This window comes from Podarcis cretensis (assembly GCF_951804945.1).
Source record: "Podarcis cretensis genome assembly, chromosome: 1".
NCBI classification, from domain to species: Eukaryota; Metazoa; Chordata; class Lepidosauria; order Squamata; family Lacertidae; genus Podarcis; species Podarcis cretensis.
In genome coordinates this window covers 34370434-34394908 of record NC_137170.1, presented here as the reverse complement: position 1 = coordinate 34394908, position 24475 = coordinate 34370434, and the positions used below count along the sequence as shown (strand labels likewise).

General features: G+C 46.4%; 1 protein-coding gene and 1 long non-coding RNA gene across 2 annotated transcripts; one reads left to right on the top strand and one right to left on the bottom strand.

Annotated features, from left to right (window-relative positions):
* Positions 1-644: 644 nt before the first annotated feature.
* On the bottom strand, positions 645-7188 carry NKX2-8 (NK2 homeobox 8). The gene is made up of 2 exons (XM_079955449.1): positions 6738-7188; positions 645-2060 (listed from the first exon to the last, which is right to left on the bottom strand). The coding sequence occupies exons 1-2, from the start codon at positions 6889-6891 to the stop codon at positions 1513-1515; spliced, it is 702 nt and encodes a 233-aa protein (XP_079811575.1). The 5' UTR covers positions 6892-7188; the 3' UTR covers positions 645-1512.
* LOC307204511 lies at positions 3928-6207 on the top strand. The gene is made up of 2 exons (XR_013833721.1): positions 3928-4015; positions 4168-6207. It is a non-coding gene; the product is annotated as an uncharacterized lncRNA (long non-coding RNA).
* Positions 7189-24475: the final 17287 nt, after the last annotated feature.

Sequence of the window (24475 nt, the reverse complement as noted above, 5' to 3'; positions counted from 1 at the left end):
ATGCAGGAAAGCACCCCAGAGAGAGGGGGGAGGGGTCAAGGATCTCCCTAACAGCTTGTCACTTGACAGTCACTCTTTCCGGTGTAAATTGCCCCTTCGACATAAATGCAGGCAAGCAATTCGACCTTCTGAGCGTTTACAGGCTTGCGAACCCCGCGAACTCCAGCGGGACTGATTTTAATCCCATAATTCCAAATGACCAGGCAACGGCACCCAAAAGATATTTAAACGGGAACTTAGTGGGATCCTTCCAGAAGGGAAGAGATCTTGGTCGCTTCCAAACACCAGTTTATTGGATCATTCGGCCTTTTGCAAGAAGAGGACTAGGGCTATTTATTGAGCCTTTGTTCTGATTTGTTTGCTGGTAATATGAAGTTTGGCCAAGCAACTGTTAGCCTCACACTTTCCACTGCATTCTCCTCCCCTCCCCCCGCCGACCTCCGCCTCCACTTTCCTTATCCCCCGAAGTCCGATCTTTTGCGGGGAGGGAGTTTGTAGCACCAATTAACTTTAAGAGGCCAACCTGAATTTGCAGGCATGGTCCCATTAGAAATAGTGAATGATATGGGACTTCTGGGACCGCAAGCGCTCGCGTCTTGGGATGCCGGCCTCTTCTGCCAAAAAGACACGGATCCCGAGGGTGGTTTTTGTTTGCCAACAATCCGGTTTATTGATCAGGGTAAGAAAGTTCTATTTGAAAATCAACTATATCTGATACAAGTAACTCACTATTCGTTTTGTTTAGAATGAAACTCAACCACCTTCTTTTTTTTTTTTTTTTTTTAAAGCAACTATGTTTTCGGCCAGCTTTCTAAAACAAAAGGCCAAAAACAGGGTTAGGGCGAGACGATCAAGGTTAGCTACGGCAGGCATTCCGATCCCCACAACATTGACAGGGAAGTCCCGTTGAATTCTGTTCTTTTCCAGGATCCGAAGCTCCCCTCCCACACTTCTGTCTATTAATCCGGAACAACTACCATTCGTGGCTTTGCTACTCACAATCGTTCATGAGGGCTGCCATCCCATTTCACCGATAACAATGGGTAGAAAATCCCCATATTTTCCCGACCCCTTACTGTGAACACTCGTGTGTGTGTGTGTGTGTGTTGAAGGGAAATTAACCCGGGTTGGGCGATCTTAACTTTGCACCCTTCCTTCTATACGCGTTCCTATCTGCCAATCCTCTCTAACCCCCAGGAAGAGTGCGTAGGATTTGCAGCCTTCAAGATCCCACGGTTACTTCCGCGTAAAGATAATTTGGCGGGGGCGGGAGAGAGGATTGGGCCCACTTCCCTTGGTAGCAAGCTGCTGGGGATTTGAAGTCTGGGTTTTCCTTTCTTACTGGTTGGGATCCGCGGCTCATTTTACTCTAAAGTAGTACTATCCAAGCCAACGCCTCGCGAGATGAAGGCACCAGTCCAAGGCGTCGCCCCAGGGCAGGCGGGGTCCAGTGAGTGTGTGTCTCTTTCTCTCTCTCCTTCTGGCAACCTGTCCGCGTCCTCGGCGCCTTCCTCACCCCCAGTTCCAGGAGACAAGGGCCGGGGGCGCTAAGTGCTGGTAGGCGGGGAAGAGGCTTAGCGAGGCGGCCTGCGGGAAAGCCGGGTAGCCCTGGAGGCCGAGCGCGTTCTGGGCGCCGCCGTAGTCCTGCGCCGCGCCGCTGCAGCTCTGGCACGCCTTGCCTTCGCGCACCAGCACCGGCACCACCACCCTGCGCAGGAGAGGCGCCGCCGCCGCCGCCGCCGCCGCCGCTCCTCCGGCGCCGGCTCCTTCCCCGGCGCGCTCTCCTCCGGCGCCGCTGCCCTTTGCGCGCTTCATCTTGTAGCGGTGGTTCTGGAACCAGATCTTGACCTGGGTGGGCGTCAGGCGCAGCAAGTGCGCTAGCTGCTCGCGCTCGGGCGCAGACAGGTAGCGCTGCTGACGGAAGCGCCGCTCCAGCGCCAGAGTCTGCGCCTTGGAGAAGAGCACTCTGCGCTTCTTCTTCTTCTCGTCGTCGTCCTCGTCGGCTCGCGTCGAGGCGGCGGCCGGCCGCGATCTGCTCTCGGGGCCGCTCTCGTCCGAAGCTGCGGGGCAAGACAAGGGTTGGGGAGGGAAGGAGACAAGGCAGGCGCGTTAGATCCCTTTTCGTGGTTATCATTTGTTTATTTACCGCTGCAAAGGTAGGTAAGCGAGGATTAGGAAATTCCGGGAGACTGAAAGCGCAGTCGAAACATCATCAACATCAACAACATCATCAATGAAATACAGTAGTACCTCGGGTTAAGAACTTAATTCGTTCCGGAGGTCCGTTCTTAACCTGAAACTGTTCGTAACCTGAAGCACCACTTTAGCTAATGGGGCCTCCCACTGCCGTTCTCATCCTGAAGCAAAGTTCTTAACCCGAGGTAATATTTCTGGGTTAGCGGAGTCTGTAACCTGAAGCGTATGTAACCTGAAGCGCCTGTAACCCGAGGTACCACTGTACTGTTCAATGGATCCGGCATATAGGTTAGGTCTGAATGGTACATTATGCTGTGTTTGTGGAGAAAGAGGGCATGGGGAAGAGCCTGCCGGATCAGGCCCATGGCAGCATCCTGCTCTCACAGTGGGAAACCAAAGGCCTGTAGAAAACTCCTAAGCAGTTGTTCAGCCCAAGAGTACTCTCACCTCCTGTGGTTTACAGCAACAGGCATTCAGAAACATAGTCATCATGGCTAGTAGCCCTTGATAGCCCTCTCCTCCATGAATCTGTCCAATCCTGTCTTTAAGCCATCCAAGTTGGGGGCTGTCACTGCCTCCTGTGGGGGTGAGTTCCATAGTTTAACTGTGCGCTGCGTGAAGAAGCACTTTCTTTTACCTGATATGTGTATTTCTAGAATATATAGCTATACCCGCACACAAAATGCAGAAATAAATCTGCCCAGCCACCCGTAGATACATTTTCTCTGGAGATCCGACAAAGCCGAAGCCGAACGAACCGAAACGGTAGCGCTTTTATTTGGGAGCACTGTGACCTTTTTATTTGGACAGGGCTTTGATGATGGTTCGGGTAGGATTTACACAGGGACGCACGAAGTTGCTTTATACTAAATCAAACCATTGGTCCCATCCACGGGAGTAGCTCTCCAGGGTTTCCCAAGGGAGGCATCCCCAACCTTGCCTAGAGATGACTCTGGGAATTCTCATCCGCCTCATCTTGATTTTTAAATGTGGCTATTTTAGGCATAGCTTAATGTTTTGTTGCCAGCCAACAACACTGGAGACTGACGTGAACTGGTCTCCTGGAGCACCAATCCGCTTCTGCAAGAACCTCCGACAGGAACAGGAGCAGCGCTAGGACGCGGGAGAAGTTGCACAGCCGAAACCGCCTTCCTGTGGTTTGCGTTGAGAAGACAGCGATACCGCTTCTGTGTCGCGCGAGTTAAGCGCGGGACTGCGGGCAAGATTTCCTTTCAGCTATCATCTTGATGAAATATTGTTCTTATCTTACCCTGTCTATTGGAAGAGTTTTAGAATAGCGAATATATCCCCTTGATTTCAATGAGCTCCAGCCAGTCCTTTTACGAAATATTAATTGTACAATTGTAGAAATGGGTTTGTGGCTTTTAGCTCGCTGAGTTCCTAATCTTTTGCGTTTTATCTTATTTTTTTAAATCATACTTGGGCAACTGGAGCGCTTGATAAAGCTGCAAAACAGTAAATAACAATGATTGGTGCATTTGGTGGTTTGTAAGGTGCGTATATATGTATGTGAGTGAGAGAAAAGAACAAGAAAAGTGAGAGGTAGACATTTATCGGATGCCCAAAAATCTATTAAACTTTCTCATCCTTCTTATTGCCTCTCCCATACACACACACGCCCAACTGCAAGGGCTCAACATCTATTTTAAAGTACCCTTTTGTATGCGCCGTCTCCAAGAGTAAGGTTAGATCAAGAGATCTCCCGGAAGCCCCCCAAGCAGCCGCTCGCCTTAATAAGCTAAAAGAAGAGAAGATGCGGCTGAGCGCATTTGTTATCCTAAGCATGGATGGTGGGTGGGTATGTGGAAGTGATATTCCTGGTGGATTTACTAATGGCAAAAGGGTGTGCTTTGGTTATATGGTGCGTGAGAAATGCTTCTAGAAACCAATGGATCTGTCTTCCTTCTGTCTTTCTGTGACAAGAATCTCTCCCCACCTCCTCTCATTCAGGACCCGCTTAGCTGCGAAGGGACCAGCTCTCATCGAAGTGGTGGATGGAAAAAATCGGAATGGAGGCGCATCAGCAAGAATACCTGCCAGGGTTTTTATGGCCAAGGGCCATTGCCTCCGGAAGACCCCACTAGGAAGCCCTGGGGCGCACCATTTTCCTAAGAAGCGTTTTGGAAGACTGAGCTGGGTTATTAGGATTTTAAATAAGCTAGTACACGTTGTGAATTACTCTGTCTGTAAATGGACTCGTACTCGTTTGTGTATTTCCTTAATTCAGTGCCGGAGATTTAAGATGCAAGACGTTCCTGTTCCACAATAGGAAGGGTCCTTAGATGTCCAAGAACTGCTACTCCGCTTCTGGAAACACTGGGCCAAACGGGAAGCATCTTCTGGAGCGACAGACTGTTGTATTTAACCAGGGGATCTGCTTTTGGTGAAAGCAGAGCCGAGGCCTGGAAAACGACCCACTACTCTCCTCATATTGAATACAAGGGAGCTTGAACTATTGGCAAGTTGACTTGGACTTAAGCTGCGTACAAAACATCCATTTCTAGCACACCCACCCACCCAAATAATTCCGGCAACTATAGTTTACTCCTCACAGAGCTGCAATTCTCGGCATCCTTAGCAAGCTACAGTTCCCAGGATTAATGGGGTATGTGTGCTTTAAAGGTTTAGCGGGCACACAGCCTGTAAACCCATCTGCTCTCAGTGGGACCAACGCTACTTCCATCGAAGGTCGCAATCTTGGGCGCGTTTACTTGGGAGTCTCTTCGCATCCAGGGGAACTTAATTCTGAGCAAATATGCACAGGATCGGACTGAAGGGCAGCCTGAAAAGGCTATTGGGGGATCGTAGGGAGGGGGAACTTATATTTTACAAGGCTGCAGGCAGCACGATTCGGCAGGAGTGAGGCTTGTAGGTGTGGATTTCATTACGTCCGCCCTCCTCATTTTCCTTGATCGAACATTTCTCCAAACCTCACTGGGGTGGAAGCAAAAATCACTGCCTAGCCAGCCCAAATTAAGCCCTATCCCATTGATTTCAAAGGGAATTCAAAACACGTGGCTACATCTCCCACGGAAATCAATTGGACTTTTTTTTTATATAAAAAAAACAACCTTAAGTGTGGCTGGATTTTACCCATAACTTGGTTAGCATTCAGCTGGAGTTCAGACCAATGGGACCTGAATCCAAGCGCTGGAATTTATTGAGCTTCGAACAAATATGCATCGATGGATGGATGAGTCAGATCATCTTTCACTATTATATTACCATCATGATCTAAGCCATGGATTCTGTAGAAAGGCTGGAATTTGGTACATGCGTACATACTAACTACCACAGAAATAGACTACAGTGCTTTAAGAGCCATTACTTGGAAACAGAAATCGGTGGTGAGGGAAGGGGAGGGAAAGACAGACCGTAGAGATCAGCTATGATGAGGGAATTGCCCAGGGATACACTGAAGCGTGTTTTGTAATTAAACAAACTGAGCCCCTCGGGGGGAAAACTACAAAAGACAGCCACGGATCTAATCTTGTTGCCCAGCAATTCAAGCATATTCTACTTTATAATTACTTCAGTAATATTAACTAATTACAGCAACTGTGGTATAGATTGTATACTGGGCTGAGTTTGGATTCTTATTTTTATCTACAGAAAATGTTTTGATTTTCCATAAGGTGGGAAATATCTCTATGAAGTCTGTTTCCCTGCCTCTAAACAATTATAAAAAACTATGAATAGAGATCTATTAAAAAAAAAAAGACTATAGAATCATATATTATATATTTGCCAACATCTTCATCTAGGCACACGTTCATTCAATTGAATTTTCTGGCTGAGGAAGTGTCCTTAAATTCGTATGGTACATTTTCTGTAGAAAACGGTAGATATATAAACGGCAAAGCATTAATAGTCGAGGTAAAAGGCACCGTCAAGAAACAAAAAAATAGCCCTACATGTGAAGTCGTAATAGTTTTAGTATATAATATGTGACCAATTAGTAAATACATATTATATTAATATATGAACAGACGCATATGTGTCCATCTTGAAGATGTCAGCGCGGAGGAGACAATACCTAAGCTGGACCATTCCTAAACACAAAGGCTACTACAGGGATCTCACGGTTTTGCCTGGAGTAAGCTTTATGATAGGAAGAAATGTATTTCTGCCTTGCTTTGAGTAACGAGTGTGTGGGCGTCCCTGGGTCCGTGTACACACACCTGTGTACACGAGGGATATGTATGAAAGTCAAATATGACACCTCTCGCTCAATATCTCCTCAATGCACAGCGTTATCGATTTCCCTTCGGTGGGGTGGGTGGGTTGGTTCTCCCCTCCCTGCCGCAAGTACACACCTTTCCATCATCTCTGCCCAGCAATATTGTTGGGGTTCAATATTCCTCCGCCCATTATCTCTGGGTGACCACCACGTCCCCGTTATCTCCCCGCCTGTTACATCTCCCTCTAAGATGGTGGTCGCCTTTATTTTCTCCCTCCCTCTTCCCCGGATCTTCCCCAAGCCCTTCATCCCTGTGCGATCTCCGCCGCCCCCCACTCACACAGATACTGGCTCCTGTCCGTTTCCATCCATTCCCGGTACAGGGAGCGGCCGTATCCCTCGCTGGGGTCCTGCTCCTTGCCTCCGCCGCCTTCCGGCTCGGGTAAATCCAAAAGGCTCCGCACCGTGAAGCTGATCCTGCCCACGGTAGTCATGGCAGAGATGCCCGCCGCCGCCGCCTCTTAGTCAGTCCTCGGCAGGGGCGGTGATGGGCAGGCTAAGGCGAGGAGAGCGCAGCTACTGGGTGCCGGGAAGGCTCGGCCGGAGGCTCATCCCTGCTTCCCCTCCGGCGAGAGATTAGTGTCGCTTACCGAGGGGGCTCCTGTTTATATCAACAGTCCTCCTCCCCAGCGTCAACACGGGCTGCTTTCAAACCGTCCCTGTCTATGGGATGCTAAGTACCTGAATTAGTCAAGTGCTCAAGCTCTAATGGGGAGTAAGGGCAACCTCACCCCCCCCGCACACACACGCAGCCCCCTACCCATCCCCCCTCCTCTCCCCACCCCCAACAGAATCACCCCTCCCCAAAGCCAGCAGGAAGCAGCTTTCAGTGTTACAGATTCTGTCTGATTAGACCAAAGTGGGGACAGATAATGGTAATTGTTCGCCGTGAATAACATCTTGGGTGGTATGCGGGGACCAGCAGCCGCCCTCGCCAGCCCCTCCGCCCTTCTGTGAGCACACAAAGTGAATCCTCGCAGGGACATCCGCAGCGCTTGTCCGGGGCTCGCTTGCTTTTCGCCTCGAGCCCTCCCTCGCTCCTCAGCCTTTTCACGAGAATGCAGGAATTTATTCATTGTTTGTTTTCTTCTCCCGGTTTGGGAACCACTTCGGGGGCACAGCTACCCAGGATTCAGTCTCAATGGGTCCCCTTCTCTTCTTTTGCAGAGGGTGCGTAGGGCTTTCCTTCGCGCCTCAAACATCCAGGGGCGTACCGCGCGGGAACAGCCTCTTGAGTCCCTCTCCGCCCAACGCCAGGGAGGCACCAGCGTGGCTGAGCTTCCCAGGTCGTGAAAACGCTTTCCCAGGAAGCCCGTTCCGTCAGTGGGACCGGGGTCCTATTTCCAAAGAGTATGGCAGACTCCTAGCTCGACCCATCATCTTGTGGAGGCCAAACCATAGAATCATAGAATTGTAGAGTTGGGAAGGACCATGAGGGTCATCTGCGCCAAACCATTGATTTCTGCATTCCAAAGGTGTGAGCCTTCCTTGCAGCCAGTTCAGTGGAAAAGAAAAGGCTCTGCATGCTGTCGATTCTGGGTTCAATCTCCAGCATCTCTAGGTAGGGGTGGAATGACTTCTGCTCCTAATCTTGAAGAGTCACTTCCTACCAGTGCAGGAGATGGACCACAAAGCAACTTCCTGCAAACCTGCAAAAGGAAAAGAAAGAAAGGATCGTTTCGCCATGTTGTTGTTATTTCAAAACTCAAAGACAGCATTCCTAAGCACACTTACTTGAAACTAACTTATATTGAAAGCTGTAAGGATAGGTGTTAATCACAGAGGGCTTCAGAAGTTCTTGTGCACACAGATCATACACATTCCATGGTGTTAAACTGGAGTAAGCAGGGGTGGGGAACACCTTGACCTCCAGCTGTTGTGTGACCACAGCTACCATCATCCCTAGTCATTGGTAGTGATGGTTGGGGCTGATGGGAGCTGGACTCCAACAACATATGGTGGGGCCCTCGATTCTCCACATCTGCTTTAGAGTGGTTGGTATTGGAACCAGTGAGACTCATTTTGGGCTGGGTTGACAGCAGTGCTCCCAGAAGGTGGAGTTATTCCACTCCTGCCTGGGTGGGGGGAACAGCGTAGAAGGGATATTTGGATCTATTTTCAAGTTATTTCAATCCAGTGACATAAGCTCATGTCACCCCCTCATCCTCGCATAACACAACTGAAGTAAAAACTGTGGGAGTGTTGTGGGTAGCAGGAGAGGATATATTGATTAATATTATCCTTCCTAACTCACGCTAGCAAGTTTCTTTATGCAGCAGAGTGCATTCCCCCTTTTACACAGCAAGAAGGCTGGTTGCAGACTCGTGTGAGTCTCTTAAAATAATAAGTGATTCAATCTGGCTTCCCCAGATTGAGATCTGTTCTATTATTCCTGGTAAGACCCCTTTTATCCCTCCTAAAAGAATAAAGACGCAACAGTCTTATTCGTAAGTAACAAAAAGTAGTTTTACTCACGATCAGGCAGAGCACAGTGTGATCCCTGAAGGTAGGCTTTAGGCTTAAAGTTACAAATATGTACAAACAGGTTTACCGGCTAACAGCCAGCAGTGCAGTCCAGGTGAATCAGGAAGCAGACAGGACGAAAAAGAAGAAAGGAGGTGGCTACGTGACTTGGCCTTTTACCAGGTCTGGAAAGGTCATACCCACCTACTAGTTGTGGGAATGTTCAGGGGTGGCAGGAGAGGATATTTTGTTTATTAATATCCTTCCTAACTTGCGCCAGCAAGTTCCTTTACTTAGCAGAGTTTGCATTCCCTTTTTACATGCATAGCAGATAGCTGGTTGCAGGCTTGTGTAAGCCTCTCACTAGTATACAATTCAGTATGTCTTCAGATTGAATTGTACATTCCTGGTAAATTCCCTTTAATCCCCTTAAAAGAATAAAGACGTGACAAACTTATGCAAACTCAATAAAAGAAGTTTACTTACATCAGTTCACAGTTGAATCCCTGCAGGCAGACAGTTACAAATATGTACATGTGGATCTACCCCGTATGGGGGAATAATCCCACTGTTCTGCTAGCTGAGAGCTAGCAAAGCAGTCGTAGCTAAAAGCTGGTCAAACGAAGGAGTCCAAAAAAAGAGGTGTGCTGAGTGACTCTTCCTTTTGTTACCTGGACAGGTTAGGTCACACCCACCTTCTATCACATGCAAAAGGAAGGATACTCCAGTCAGGAGGAACAGGAAGTTTCGACTGGCTGGACCAAACATTCCCTTACATGTCTTCTCTAGCATTACAAGGAATGTTGTACTTGACTGCTCTCAGTGGATTACATCCCACACTAGTCACATGCAAAGGAAAGCATGCTCCAGACCAGGTGTAACAGGAAGTTCAAGTGGCTGAACCAACATTCCCCCGCATATCCTCTCTAGGCAAACAGTCAGTGTTGTACTTGACTGCTCCAGTGGATTACATCCCACAAAAACAGCAAACCAACTTTAGATAAAGCAATAGTCTAATTTAGTGGGAAATGTCATGTCAAAACAAAATGTTAAGAGTTACAATCATTCTGTAGAAAGTTACCACAAAAGAAGGTTGTTTCTGAAGCGACTGCGGCAAGAATCCTAATGGCCCAAAAATGGAAACAAGAGGAACTACCAACATTGGAAGAATGGAGGCAGAAACTAACGGACTTTGCAGAATTAGATAAAATGGCTGGAAAAATTAGATACCAGAAAGATCACAAGTTCACTCAGGACTGGAAAAAGTTTATGATTTATCTGGAAAATATTTGTGATGAACAGACAACGCTAGTTGGATTTAAAGAGGCTTTGTGATGAGAAAGGGTATTGTAAAGTGAAAATGAGATGTAAGGATATTAAAATTGGCAATATATTATAAAGGAAATGCGGATCAAATATAAAAACATGAGGATTGTAGGAGGAGCTGGTGGAAGTCAAAAATTTGTAAATTGTTGAATATGGTTGTGTTTGAACGATTTGTAAAAGAAAAATCTTAAAAAAATTAATAATAATAAAAAAGAAGGTTGTTTCTGAAGCAGCAGCTGACAGCTGGATCCCAAGAACGCAAGACAGCCACCTGTGAGATGGATGCTCAGGGGGGAAATGGCACTCTCCTTTAAAGGAAGAAGAAAAATGTACATAGTTTTAGGTATAGGCATTGTTTTCCAGAGTCAGATGGGTTTGGGACTCAAAAGTAAGCAGATTGGTTACACTTAAGCTTAGAAAAAGGTCCAGAATGGGGAGTGAGGCAATGAGGGCATTCCAGGGGGTTGGACTAGATGACCCCCGCATTCCCTTTCAGCTCCACAATTCTATGATTCTCAGATGGTACTAGCTAGTTAAACAGGGGAAATGCAGAAGGTCCATTCCTCTTCAACAAGGCATTTGGCTAATTATAAAATCCACGACCTTTTTGTGGGAATGTTAAGGAAGGTAGGAGAGGATATATCATTTTGACATTATCCCTCCTCACTCACGCTAGTGAGTAAACAGCAGAGCACATTCCATTTGCAACTTATTGGAAGCAAGTTGTTAATTCATTAGAATCCTTTAATTAAGAAATCCAGTCTGGCTTGTCCAGTCTGGATTGTTCCTGGTAAGTTTCCCCTTTATTTCCCTCTTTAAATAATAATAAGACAACACAGTCTTCTTTAAAAGTAAGAACAAAGTTTTACTCATATTCTGTTCACACTAATAATCTGAAGGCAGGCTTTATCTTGTGGTTACAGTGAAAAGAAGTCTGAGCTACATCTCAGACTTTCTGCTTGAGGGCTCCAGCCTATGTGAAGGTTGAGCCATGCACTGGCTAAGAGCCAGGAGAGCAAGAGTAAGAGAGTAAGAGTCAAAATGGTAAGAGAGAGATGGTTGCATAGCCATCCCTTTTATCTGGTAAGCTAGGGTCATGCCCATCTTCCTGGTCACACACAGAGAGAGGAAGCTCCAGAGCAGGTATGACAGGAAGTCCTCCCTGTCTGGAGCAACATTCCCCTGTGTGTCCATTCTAGGCAGCAGGAAATTGTTGTACTTGACTGCTCTAGTAATAATACATCCTACACTTTTAACCTGGGGGGTGGGTGGGTATAGTTTTGTGTGTTATTATGCATTTTTGTGTTTATACGGTAAACCACCCTGTGGTCCTTCGATGAAGGCAGTATATAAGTTTTAATAATGATGATAATACCAGAACAAAATTGGTGCCAGGCAAGTTATGGAATCACCATGGACAGCATTGCATCTGCTTTAGGGCAAGGATACCACCAGGTGGGCCCCCCATCCAATTGGATCTATGCCTTTCAATCTGGATTGCATTGCAAACTTGGGTTTTCTGAAGAATGCATCAAGGGGAGCAGATATGCATTAACATCAGCAGTAGGGAATATTTCTTCCCCATAGGGTCATGGCAATTACTGGATTCAATAGGTATACCCAGATTGTCAGCAATAATAACCATCTGTCAGAATGACAATGACAATCTATTAGAAATATGATTTGAAGTCAACAATTCAGTTAGTAATTAAGGAATGATTAAAAACAAACTTAGTTGGTCTCTAAGATGCTACTGGACAATTTTTTAATTTTTTTGTTTATAAGGAACAAGTGGTCACTGATGTTTTCTTACCTAGTTCTGAAGCAATTGACTCTGAAGCAATTGACTCTGCACATATCTCCCATCTCAATCCTGTTAGATACTGATTTCAACATAATTGATTTCCACCTAATCTGTTTGGCTGGGAGACCTTAAGATGAAATCCTAGGAACAATTCAACAAAAGTCTGCTCACTGTCTTGTGACATATTAGCTGATCATGATAAAGAGATGTTGGAATTATTCAAAATACTGTAGAAGTGGTAACTTAATCTTTAGCTATGAATCCGCTGCTTAACTTATATGAGAAAAAGGTATACTGCATATTTGACATGCAGGGGACTAACCAAATTTGCCTTTATTCCAAATACTGAGAACTGGCATCAATTCACAGGCATACAAAACCTACCTGCATACTGAATTCCATTACACACAACACTTATTTCAGTGTTCATGTGCTAAAGGTTTGCATGATGGTTTAGGGTAAAATGAAAAAGATCATGTGATTTATTTCAATGGGGTTAACCAGATTTAATTGCAACTCAAACAAACTGCTACTTAAATTCACTTCGGTCCAACAAATGTGGGCTTCCAGCTCAGGAAGGCAGGACCCACCCAGTCATGAGGCAGAAGGAGAGAGCTGAGTCAGGGTGCACCCCTTTACCCACTTTATTAGCTTTATTAGCTACCTCACTTTCCTGCCAGCCTTTCTACTGTTGTTGGTAACACTGCTTACCACCATCACCCTGGTAAAACTAGAAGGTGAGGCTAAACTCTCTGTCATCCTCTCCAAGGCCTCCCTCCCTGCACGTTCTGAGGAAGGGCCATGGGGATCCTTTCTCAGAGCCAGACATTCTGGGCAAGGACACCTGTGATGGCACTCTGGTTTACACAGCAGCTAGAAATTGCAGGATTTACAGTCACTTAAAGATTTCCTGAATTAAGATATAATGGACTGTTTGAGGTCAATTTCTTAATGCCTTGGTGGGAATTTCAAAGAAAGAATATAATTTTATGTACTTCCTGTCTGAGCTCTCCTCTTTATTTCAAGCCAGCAATGTGAACAGTTGTACATGCCTTGGCTCTGCCCAGAACCCAGACTCCACTTTGGAAACTAATTTTATATTTTGTAACTAAGAAGTATTTTTACCTGCATACCAGTTTGATAAATTTGCTGCTTGCATTGAAATGTAAGTAAACCGTTTTGTTTTTGAGTTGCTGCCCTCCAGACCTCTCATGGAGGAGGCACACAAAGAAGGGCCTCAGATAATGATCACAGGGTCTGGGATAATTCAAATGGGGAGAGGTGGTCCTTGAGATATTGCAGTCCTGACTTGTTTAAGGCTTTGTAGGTAAAAGCCAGCACTTGGAAGTGGGCCTGGAAACTAATTGGTAGCCAGTGCAGTTAGGCCAGGATTTTATAATATGCTCAAACTGCCTTGCCTTCAGTGAGCAACTTGACCACCAAATTCTGCACCAGCTGAAGCTTCTGAACTCTCTTCAGAGGTGGCCCTACATATTAACATGATGCAGTAATCTAACCTAGAGGTAACCAGAGCATAGACAACAGAAGCTAGGCTATCCCTGTCCAGATAGGGCCTCCAGCTGAAAAGGATGGAAGGCACTCTGCACCACTGAGGCCACCTGAGCCTCAAGTGACAGTAAAGGATCCAGGTGTACCCCCAAACTATGAACCTGCTCCCTCAAAGGGAGTGTAACCCCAGCAAGAGCATGTCATCTCCCATACATCCAGTCTAGGGAGCCACCCATTAACACTGCCTTAGTATTATCTGGATTGTGCCTCAGTACCTGGACTCTCATCCAGTCCATTACCAAGGCAAGACAACGTTGACTGAAAATATTTCTGGTTTGCCAGGCACTTTTTAGAGAATGAATTTGATTCAGTGCTTGGTCATTAGTTCTGTATTTTATGCTTTTGTGATCCTTTAATGCTTATGTCATACATCACAATGATTTGTTTTTAGTCCAGAGGTCTCAAAAGTCCGGGAAGGTATGATGCGGATACTTTGATAGTCTTATCACTTAGTCACATCCTTAGACTGACTTCTTCAGAAGGCTTCCCCTGAGCAATTAATTAATTAATCCGTCAATTAATCCGTGCAATTGTGGCTTGCGGTTCCTTTCGCGCTATGATTCCAGATGGGCCTGTATCTCCGCGGGAGAGGAGGGGGGGATTATTCTTTTAATCTCCTGCGGTTATTGATTCGCAGCTCCCTGTGCAAACAGCGCCCCAACACAAACGCCTCTCGGCGCGCCTATTCGGAGCGGAGCCTGAGTCCCGCCCCTGGCCCTCTTTCCCCGCTGGCCGGCTGAAAATGTAAATAGAGCAATAATGCGCCCGGCGGGGAGGCTCAAAGAGCTCTGTCTCTGGGGCTGATTTGTGGCCTGGGATGAGCAGGGGACGGGGCTCCAGTTGGCCGACTTCCTGCATATTTCTTAGGGACTGGACAGGCTCTCTAGAAAAGATTCCCAGGCCGTGATGATTGGAGCCACCTATCAAGCGTGCCCCGTGACAGTCGCTTTCCTGCCTCTCTCTCTCCCCCCCCCCGCCCTCCCCTTCCCAGCCCTCTCCCCCGTCCCTCCCCTGGTTCCTCCTAGATCAGCCTCCCCAACGTCCTGGGTGGTCGGCCCGAGGGGAACACAAATACATGCCAACTGCTAGCCTGTGAACAAAGGGGAAATGTAGCCCTATGTCCTGGACCTGTTGGAAGCATTTGTTCCAGTCAAGATTTTGCATTTGTTCAGACGGGGAATAATAGGTGATTGACGCCTCCTGACAATGTGCTTTAGCTCTCCGGGATAAATCGGAGCTTGTTCCTTGTTGTCATGGTTTTCAATTGGGTTCAATGGGATTTGAACCACGATCGACTCTGCTTTGCGTCTACTGCAGCCTACTCCATACAAATTTATTAGTTATGTCTTTTTAAATGAGATTAAATGGAAACGACTTCAGGGAAACAACTCATTCATAGCCAGGGGCTCCGGGTGCCCACCAGCATTTGAATGCCAGCTTAGGGGTGTGTGTGTGTAATGAATATCAATTCATAACTTCAACCTAGAAGCAGGGTCGCCAAACATGGTACGCCGAAACCCTGGGAGATAAATGCTTCCTCTTTTTTTGCACTTAAGGAAGGGGATGGGGCTGAACTGGTCTGGGTCCAAATGCCCTGGTTTTCATCTGGGTTGTGGACCAGGCTGCGTATGGACCTCGGTTTCAATACAAACCCTTCGGCTCCGCTGGGCTGAGGATGGGAGCCAAAGGCAGCCATCATAACTGCTTGGAAAGGCAAAGTCCGCCTGGAATATAATAGGGCTGTTTAGAAGAAATGGGTCGGAGCCAGCGTGGCTGCAAAGGGCTCAGAGAGGTGCCGGCTCCTCTCCGCAAACAACAGTAGCCAAAAAGGAGGGGGGTGTCTCATAAAGGGAGATGGTTCTCCTTTGTATGTATCCTCAAGGACAGGCCAATATTTCTGAGGCCATCAGCGATGGCAACGAATTAGGGGGGGACACCCCTCACCCACTATCCCCACCTCCTAACTCCTCGACCCCTCTAAGAAAGAAAGGTACTTATATTAAAATCGTGACCCTGAAAGCAAACAGTTCCTGGCTTCTGGGGAGGTTGTCTCTCTGTGTGTGTTTAGTTTGAAGCCTGGAGGGACGAAGTATTCAAGGTGCCTCTTAGAATACTTGCCAAGGACTCTCTAAGGAAAGTTGGTTTGGGTTGTTGTTTTTCAAACTTCGCGAGTCAGGAGAGAAAGTCTCTACTCCAGTGACCTCTCTTAGCCTTTTAAGCTATTGAATATCCTAAGCCCACACTGCTGTGTAGAAATAAGTAAATGGTACTCGTCAGCCCTTAAGAGCCCTTCAGCACCAAATATTTGCTCTTTCTCTTATGGATTCTCTCCAGTGGCACCAAAAACGCTCCTCTTCCAGCCTCTGAGCGAGCTGAGTACACCAACCCCTTAATAGCTCTTCGGAGAATCTCCTTGTGCTGGGCGGGCGGGCGGGAAGGTAATTCCCTCCGGCGGAGTGGAGGAGAATTTGGTCTCAGCTACCAAAATATCTTGATATAAACCGGTGTGTTTATATCAAGCTGTTCCTATCTCCAAAGCTTGCTAGTGGTACTTATGTTGCTTTGGGAACCTGTTTTAAAACTTATTACAATTAGCCGATCAAGGGGCAGGTTGTCGTGTGTGGGAGTGTCGCATAATGGAATTATTTCCCGTACAATCAATCCATCTCTGCGCATAGAAACCTAGCTGTCAGGTAGACTAGTATCCTTTCCCCCTGACCTCTAGCTTTCTATGTGCTGGGATTTTTTAAAAAGTTATTTGCTTGGATTCAACCATGTGAGCCTCCAAGATGGAGGACAATGGAACAAGAAATAAGCCACGGGAGGGCAGGATGGGATGATCTAGCCTCCTCCATGTTTCAGACGATATGTGACTATTCCTTAGGTGGGACACTTACTTTTGACCCACTCGCCAGTTCTACTCTCTGAGTCTGACAATTGTTATAAGCAATTAAATGGACCCTTATTTAGATGTGCATGCCAAAGGTGCAAAAGTCCATGTGTGGACAACATCTTCGTTAAGCAAAGGAAGACATGCTATTATTATTATTATTATTATTATTATTATTATTATTATTATTATTATTAATCTGGAATTAAATAAGATATATATCCAACTGCTGACCTTACTGAGTATCGTGCACTTACCCTTACCCAAATCTCTGGCTCCCACCCTTCTGAAATACGAAGCTCAGCTGTTCCCTTGCGACCTTCCAAAGCAAACCTGAGCAAGCAAACAACGTGTAAAGCAGTTCCCATAAGAACTAAGCAAAGCCCCCAACGCGTTTCGAGCGGATTGACTTTTTATATCCAACAACGAAAAGAAGACAGCGAAAGAATCAGCAGTTGACTCAGCTAGGTCTTAATGTCATGTTCTCTGAGTCATTTGTCCGTAAAATGGGACCACTACCTCACAGGGCTATTGGCAGTGTGGAAGACGTAAGAATATGAATTTCAGATGCGATGGGAGTCAACTGTAAGCTTATCTGCAGCTAAAGCTCTTGCCATCAGCTGAAACAGTTGTGTATCGATTGACTGTTTTTGACCAAATCATAGGAGCCCAATGTGATTTTTAACCAAATCATAGAAGGTACCTTGGAAGCCACAGCGCTTTACAAAGTATAACGCTACCCGTTTTCCAGGGAAGATGGAATTCGTAGAATGAAGCCGATAACCATTGCGATTGATATTATTTTCAGTAAATAAACACGGAAGTGGATAGCTATGTGCAACCAAAGTGGATACAGGGCAACCAAAGCAGTTTCTGTGCCAAAACCAGGCTTAAACTCTGATTGAAATGGATCTAGAAAACCAGATTTCTCCAAAAGTACCTGAATCTGGTCCCTGTAGGAAGCTGTCTTATGCAGAAGAATCTGCAGCCAAACTACAAGTGCATGATTGCTAAAGAGTCACAAACAGGGGACTGTATGATTTCATATCCTCTAAACTTTTGTGGTGGGAGGGGGTACCATAAAAAACATAAACGTATTCTTCCTGGTGTTCATCACTGTCCCTGTTGAATCCTTGCAAGCCTTTTGCTGTGAGTAAACATTATATCGTTCTTGTTTACTTGAACAGTCTAAGCATGATTTATTTGTGAAGAGGAAACATAGAAGGAAGATGATCCAAATCTGCCTAAGCACCCTTGGATATCATAATTTGTTCTAGAAGGTTATACAACCTTGTCTCTAAAAGCTTCTAGAGATAAGCTGTACACAGATGCTGATCTTTAACTCTGCTGAAATAGGTATTTGCATTCTTACACAAGTAAGAAGAGGAAGGCTATTACTCATCAAAATCCATCTAACACCGGTAAATTCCAGGTTAGAGTACTGCATCGCCTTGTATGTAGGGCTGCCAAACCATCAGCACAGCTAAGCTGCATCCCTCTGCCACTTTTTGTCAAAAGGGAGAGTCTCTATGCTGTTGGGGAGGAAAGTAACTTTAGAAAGATAGAAATGGAAAGTTTTGCAGCTGGTCGGTCTCTTTCTAAGCGGATGTCCTGATCTGGCAGATCTCCAGATTAGACCCGAGCAGGCGGCCTAGGTAGTGAAGAGAAGGCACAGCTGGTGTGAGGAACAGGAGCAGGAGGGAAACCCATGTGTTGACGAAGGAACACACAAAGCTACTTCACACACACACACACACACACACACACACACACACACACACATACACTGGAGAGGACACTGGGTGAGAAAATGGGTTCTAATTTGTTGTGCAATATAAAACTCTGCTCCGAAGGTACCCAGGAATAAAAAACGATTTCCTTATCTATAGACTCCAGTAGATTTGATTATTTGCTACAGGTAGTAGATGCTACTATTACAATTGCAGCGGTCATTACGATTAGGAGCAGACTAAGATATTCAGCTGAAATCGCGTTCCATTTTGCCCGGAGACAGAGCTCCCCCCACCCTAATTCGAAAGGATAGTCATTTTGTTGTTGTCATTGTTCCCGGTTAAATACAAAACGGGGGGAAAAGGAGGGGAAGGAGGGTTGCTGCGCGGGGCTTAGGGATGGTGAATTTGGGCAAGGAAAAGCTGCTGGCGATTGCCAATGGTCCCTGTGACTCGCCATACGCGTCAAGAAGTACTTACTATATGCACCAAGAAGGACATTGTTATAGCTTAACTGCTTTGTGGTAGAGGGGTTAGAATCGCGCTCTGCGCGAGACAAAATGCTCCTTAGACTCCTCGCGTTTGGAACGCAACCGAAAAATACCTAAATACACGAGATCTGCTTAGAGAGCTTTGCGTTAGTCCACGTTGGGTGGTCGGTAATCCAGAACCGAGCCGTGTTCTACTATGATATTTACTCAAGGGTAATAAAGGCACGGGGTGGCGACCCTATTTACCCCTAACAGCAAATGACTGCAATTGGTACAGCAATAAAAAAAAAAACTACTTCCAAGTCTCCCTGACTGACATTTCTCACTAACCTCCATGGCTACTGTTTTGCACCACAAATACATTTTACGATTTCAAATCAGACTGTCGACCTAGAGGTTTGAAGGGTTTAAGAGACTGAGGTCTGCGTTCAAGGCAAAGCTCATCTCGCCTTTTCTAGTGATTTGCAACCGGGTGATCGTCCTGTGGGACCGCAGTTTGCCTTGCAAGAGAGGGAAAGCCCGCATATCTCTCTCTCTCTCTCTCTCTCTCTCTCTCTCTCTCTCTCTCTCTCTCCGACAGGCACGCACGCAAGCATAGGATTTGGCGTCTGGGAAATTGAACTGGGAAAGAAAACCTCGGAATAAACCGATTAAACCAGAGAAGTAAGGAAAACACGGGCCCTTCGAATTGTTTCACTCGCCTCTTGTGTCATACGCCAGTATTAGAATTAAACCAAACCCGATCGTGTATAATACATCCATTGCAGGGTATGTGGGGGGGGGGGGCCTGCAATCGCGCAGTCCTACGGAATAAAGTTGGACTTACTTCTGAGTGAACACGCATAGGATTGCCCTACCAGACTTTTTAGAAGTCTGGCACTCCATGCTGATAATAGTCAATTGTGTAATCCTAAACACGCTTACTGTAAATGGGGCTTGCCTTTCAAAACCAGGAGGATATCGTTATATCATTAACAGGTCGTTATCCTCAACGCCACAATTCTGCCAAATCGAGCATTTCCAGGATTTGACGCATGTGGTCTGACGGCTGGGCTCCTTAGGAAATAGGACAGAAAGCTCAACGGAAAACTTACTTCCAAGTTCCAGGCCCATTTATTTCAGAGAGGCACATGCTTAAATCTTTAGAATCAATGGGCTGGAAAGTGCTTCGCGATCTGGGTACTACCCAGCACTTTTTTTGGGTACAATCCAGTTCCAGCTGAAATTAGGGACAATTAAACCCTTATTAGTGACAATTAAACCCTGCAGTGCACACGTAATGAGGGGAAATGCATAAGATTGGAGTATATTTCTATGGTGTCAGATTACTCTTTTTTGGAATAAGTGTTTTAAGTGTTTTAATCTGCTGTTCTTGGAAGTAAAGGGAAAGCTCTGTTATTTTTACAAGAGATGCATTGCATCCTACAGTCTACAGTGGTACCTCGGGTTACATACGCTTCAGGTTGCATACGCTTCAGGTTACAGACTCTGCTAACCCAGAAATATTGCTTCAGGTTAAGAACTTTGCTTCAGGATGAGAACAGAAATTGTGCTCCGGCGGCGCGGCAGCAGCAGGAGGCCCCATTAGCTAAAGTGGTGCTTCAGGTTAAGAACAGTTTCAGGTTAAGAACGGACCTCCGGAACGAATTATGTACTTAACCCGAGGTACCACTGTATCTATGAACTGGGCTGCACACAGAGAGAGGGAGAGATTGTATAAATATCAGACACTCCTTGATGTGAGTTTCATGAGTTGACCGTTTTCATGAAGCTGAAACTGATAAATTTGTAACCCTTTGGGGGTGGCGGTGGGGTTCTCTGAATGCAGACGTATTTCGACGTACTTTGAAGAAATAATAAGCATAAAGCAAATCTGGGGGTCTCTCTTCAGAACAGCTTAAAAGGATAATACAAGGAGAAGAAGAGGAAAACACAAGCGTCCTAAATCCAGGCTTTAAACAAAGGGAAGGTAGTGGCAGGGACGAGGCTCGGCTCCGCCAGCAACGAAGTCCACGTGCATAATGGCTGAAAGGACGACCACCCAAAGTGACAGCTTGTGGCATGGAGTATGGAGAGAGAGAGAGAGAGAGAGAGAGAGAGAGAGAGAGAGAGCGAGAGAGAGAGAGAGAGAGAGAGAGACCTGGAATAGTTTGACCTCCTCCGCTTGTGAGTAGGCAAAGGGAAAGAGTCGCTCGCTGCTCGGGGAAGCCACTGGGACATCGCTTGTGAACAGGCATCAGTGTCTCAGAGAAATGGTATCTGAAGAAGTGTGCATGCACACGAAAGCTTATACCAGAACAAACTTAGTTGGTCTATAAGGTGCTACTGGGCAATTTTTTATTTTATTTTATTTTATTTCGACTGCGTCAGACCAACACGGCTACCTACCTGAATCTAGAATCAGAGAAATGGGGGAGAAGCGGTCTTGGTAATATAACCAGCACGCGAAAGTCAGCTCCAGCGGGACGGAAGAGAATTTGAGGTGTACCTGCCAGATTTTGGACTGTAAACAATCAGGCAAGGCCTAATTGTCAGGTGCACCCTCGTCAATAAAAATGATGGTGATTAATTTTTTATTTATTCAAAATATCTTTAATATCGCCGCCTCTCATTTTTTAAAAATGAAGAAATCTCAAGGCGGTTCTCAACAGGGCAGTAAAGTACAATAAAAACCATAAACGCTGCTGAACAAAGCTATGATAAACTCCACTCGCTGGTACTGGGAGGAAGACCTGGAAGGAAAAGAGAATAAATAGAGCACCATGGACCCCTCAATCCCGAGTATTTTCTACTGAAATGTATATTTTCGGTGTCTTATCTTTTTTATATATATGCATGCATATCTGTGTGTGCACAGGTGTGCGTATATACACATATTTGTGCGCGTGTGTGTGGCAATAAGCATGAAGGCGGTCAAAGGCTGCAGTCCCATTCCCATTTACCTAGGAGCAAGCCACATTTAACTCAGTGGGCCTTACTTCTGAGTAAGCATGTATAGGATGGTGCTGTCAAAGCAAAGTGAGTGTGTGCAACTCCATTTCTCTTTCCCTGACGCCGCTACTAAAAACTTTTAGGAAAATGAGGGATTAGCTCAGACCCTTGAAATCTGGGTGAAAAACGAGGCGGACTTTCTGAATATGTGTGTACAGTGGTACCTCGGGTTAAGTACTTAATTCATTCCGGAGGTCCGTTCTTAACCTGAAACTGTTCTTAACCTGAAGCACCACTTTAGATAATGGGGCCTCCCGCTGCTGCTGCATCGCTGCTGCAGAATTTCTGTTCTCATCCTGAAGCAAAGTTCTTAACCCGAGGTACTATTTCTGAGTTAGCGGAGTCTGTAGCCTGAAGTGTCTGTAACCTGAAGCGTATGTAACCCGAGGTACCACTGTATACTATCTCTGTCACTGGCCCATCTAGTCCAGCATCTTCTCACCGGGACCAGCCATATGCCTGTGCGAAGTTCGCAAGTAGGAGGAGAGCGCAACAGCCCCACTTCGGATTCCCAGCAATTGGCATTCGGAGGCACTGACTGCCTCCTCAGCCCACACCTGCATCTCTGATAGAATCCTAGAATCATAGAGTTGGAAGAGACCACAAGGGCCATCGAGTCCAACCCCCTGCCAAGCAGGAAACACCATCAGAGCACTCCTGACATATGGTTGTCAAGCCTCTGCTTAAAGACCTCCAAAGAAGGAGACTCCACCACACTCCTTGGCAGCAAATTCCACTGTCGAACAGCTCTTACTGTCAGGAAGTTCTTCCTAATGTTTAGGTGGAATCTTCTTTCTTGTAGTTTGGATCCATTGCTCCGTGTCCGCTTCTCTGGAGCAGCAGAAAACAACCTTTCTCCCTCCTCTATGTGACATCCTTTCATATATTTGAACATGGCTATCATATCACCCCTAAACCTCCTCTTCTCCAGAGGAGAAGTCTGCAGTCTGCAACTGCAGAGCGTATGAAGCAACTCTCCGAAGAAAAGGGAATAGAGGAGGAACCAGTTATATTCTAGTTCTAGCCATCTCAGCCTTCAGCGAGAGATAAGGGGAAATATGCACTTGAGACCCCACAGAAGGGAAGGCGCTGAAGCGAAGAGCGGGAGAAGAGAGAACCTCTCCGGCTTCCAATCTCTCCCTGCCAAGGAGATTTCATTAATGGGCTCCCATTAGAGGCATATGCATTTAACCTTTTTAGGGCAGATGTGGGATGTGAAACACAAGAGCAGTCAAGTGCAACATTCCTAGAGTGAACATGTTTACACATGGGGAGGAATGTTTGTCCAGCCAGCAGGTAAACTTCCTGTTTCCTTCTGGGCTGGGACAGACTTCCTCTGCATGTGACTAGAGGTGGGTGTGGCCAGTGGCGTAGCATGGGTTGTCAGCACCCGGGGCAAGGCAAGTAATTTGCGCCCCCTAACCCGTGGATTTGCGCCCCCTAACCCATGGATTTGCCCTAACCCCAGATGTTGCGCCCGGTGCGGCCGGCCCCCCCTGCACCCCCCACGCTATGCCACTGGGTGTGGCCTCACCTGTGCAGGTAGCGACAAAAGTACAGGGCGGGACAGCCATCTCTCTCTCTCTCTGACTATTTTTGTAGAAGAAGCAACATCTGCTTAGCCAAATATGCTCTCTTGGTCTCCAGCCAAGGGAGTGTCTCCTTATGAGATAGTTTCCAGGTGTATGTAACTTTTCTAAGCTAAGTCTGCCTTCTGGGATCGGACTGTGAACAGAATGTGAGTAAACTCTTTTTATACTTTTATAGAAGACTGTGTCGTGTCTTATCTTTTATGAGGGAATAAGGGGACGCAGGTGGTGCGGTGGGTTAAACCACAGAGCCTAGGACTTGCCGATCAGAAGGTCGGTGGTTCAAATCCCCGTGACAGGGTGAGCTCCCATTGCTCGGTCCCTGCTCCTGCCAACCTAGCAGTTCGAAAGCACGTCAAAGTGCAAGTAGATATATAGGTACCCCTCCGGCGGGAAGGTAAACGGCGTTTCCGTGCACTGCTCTGGTTTGCCAGAAGCGGCTTTTCATGCTGGCCACATGACCCGGAAGCTGTACGCCAGCTCCCTCGGCCAATAAAGCGAGATGAGCGCCGCAACCCCAGAGTCGGTCACGACTGGGCCTAATGGTCAGGGGTCCCTTTACCTTTACTACCCGAACAGTTATGATAGAGGCTTTAGTGAGCCTGAGCAAATGTATCCGCTGTGAGTTCAAAAAGGGGAATGTTATTGGTATGAGCTTTCGTGTGCATGCAAACTAATTACATTTCTATACCACCCTTAATCTGAAGATCACAGGGCAGTTTACAGTTAAGGACTAGATGGGCAATTGACCTAATCCAGCAGGATCTTCTTATGTTCAACCTGTACAATTTGACCCTGACACATTGAGCATCTGCTTTCATCAAAGCAAGTCCCAGGCTCAATCGCCAGCATCTCCAGGGAGAGCTGAGAGAGACCCAGGTTTGGAACCCTGGGAAGTCACTGCCAGACAGTGCAGAATACAATGAGCTACAATGTACCAGTGGCCTGACTTCAGTGTAAGACAGGTTCCTATGCAGAGACTCCCACCCCTTTGAATGATTGTGCTATAAAGTGCCCTGTACATTGATGATGCTACACTTAGATGGAGCCCTGACCCACAATTGCTAGACTCAATGGAAATTTTGTTCTCATAGGTTGTAATGAATCCCTGCTTCCTGGTTCCCTTAAAATCCATAAGGACTTCCAGCTAATTATCTTCTTCTCC

Excerpts from the sequence above, each read along its gene's own strand:
- NKX2-8 (XM_079955449.1), bottom strand. The coding sequence starts at position 6,891 with ATGACTACCGTGGGCAGGATCAGCTTCACGGTGCGGAGCCTTTTGGAT. Across the intron at positions 2,061-6,737 it reads GGACAGGAGCCAGTATCTGT|CTTCGGACGAGAGCGGCCCC; the intron begins GTGAGTGGGGGG and ends CTTGCCCCGCAG.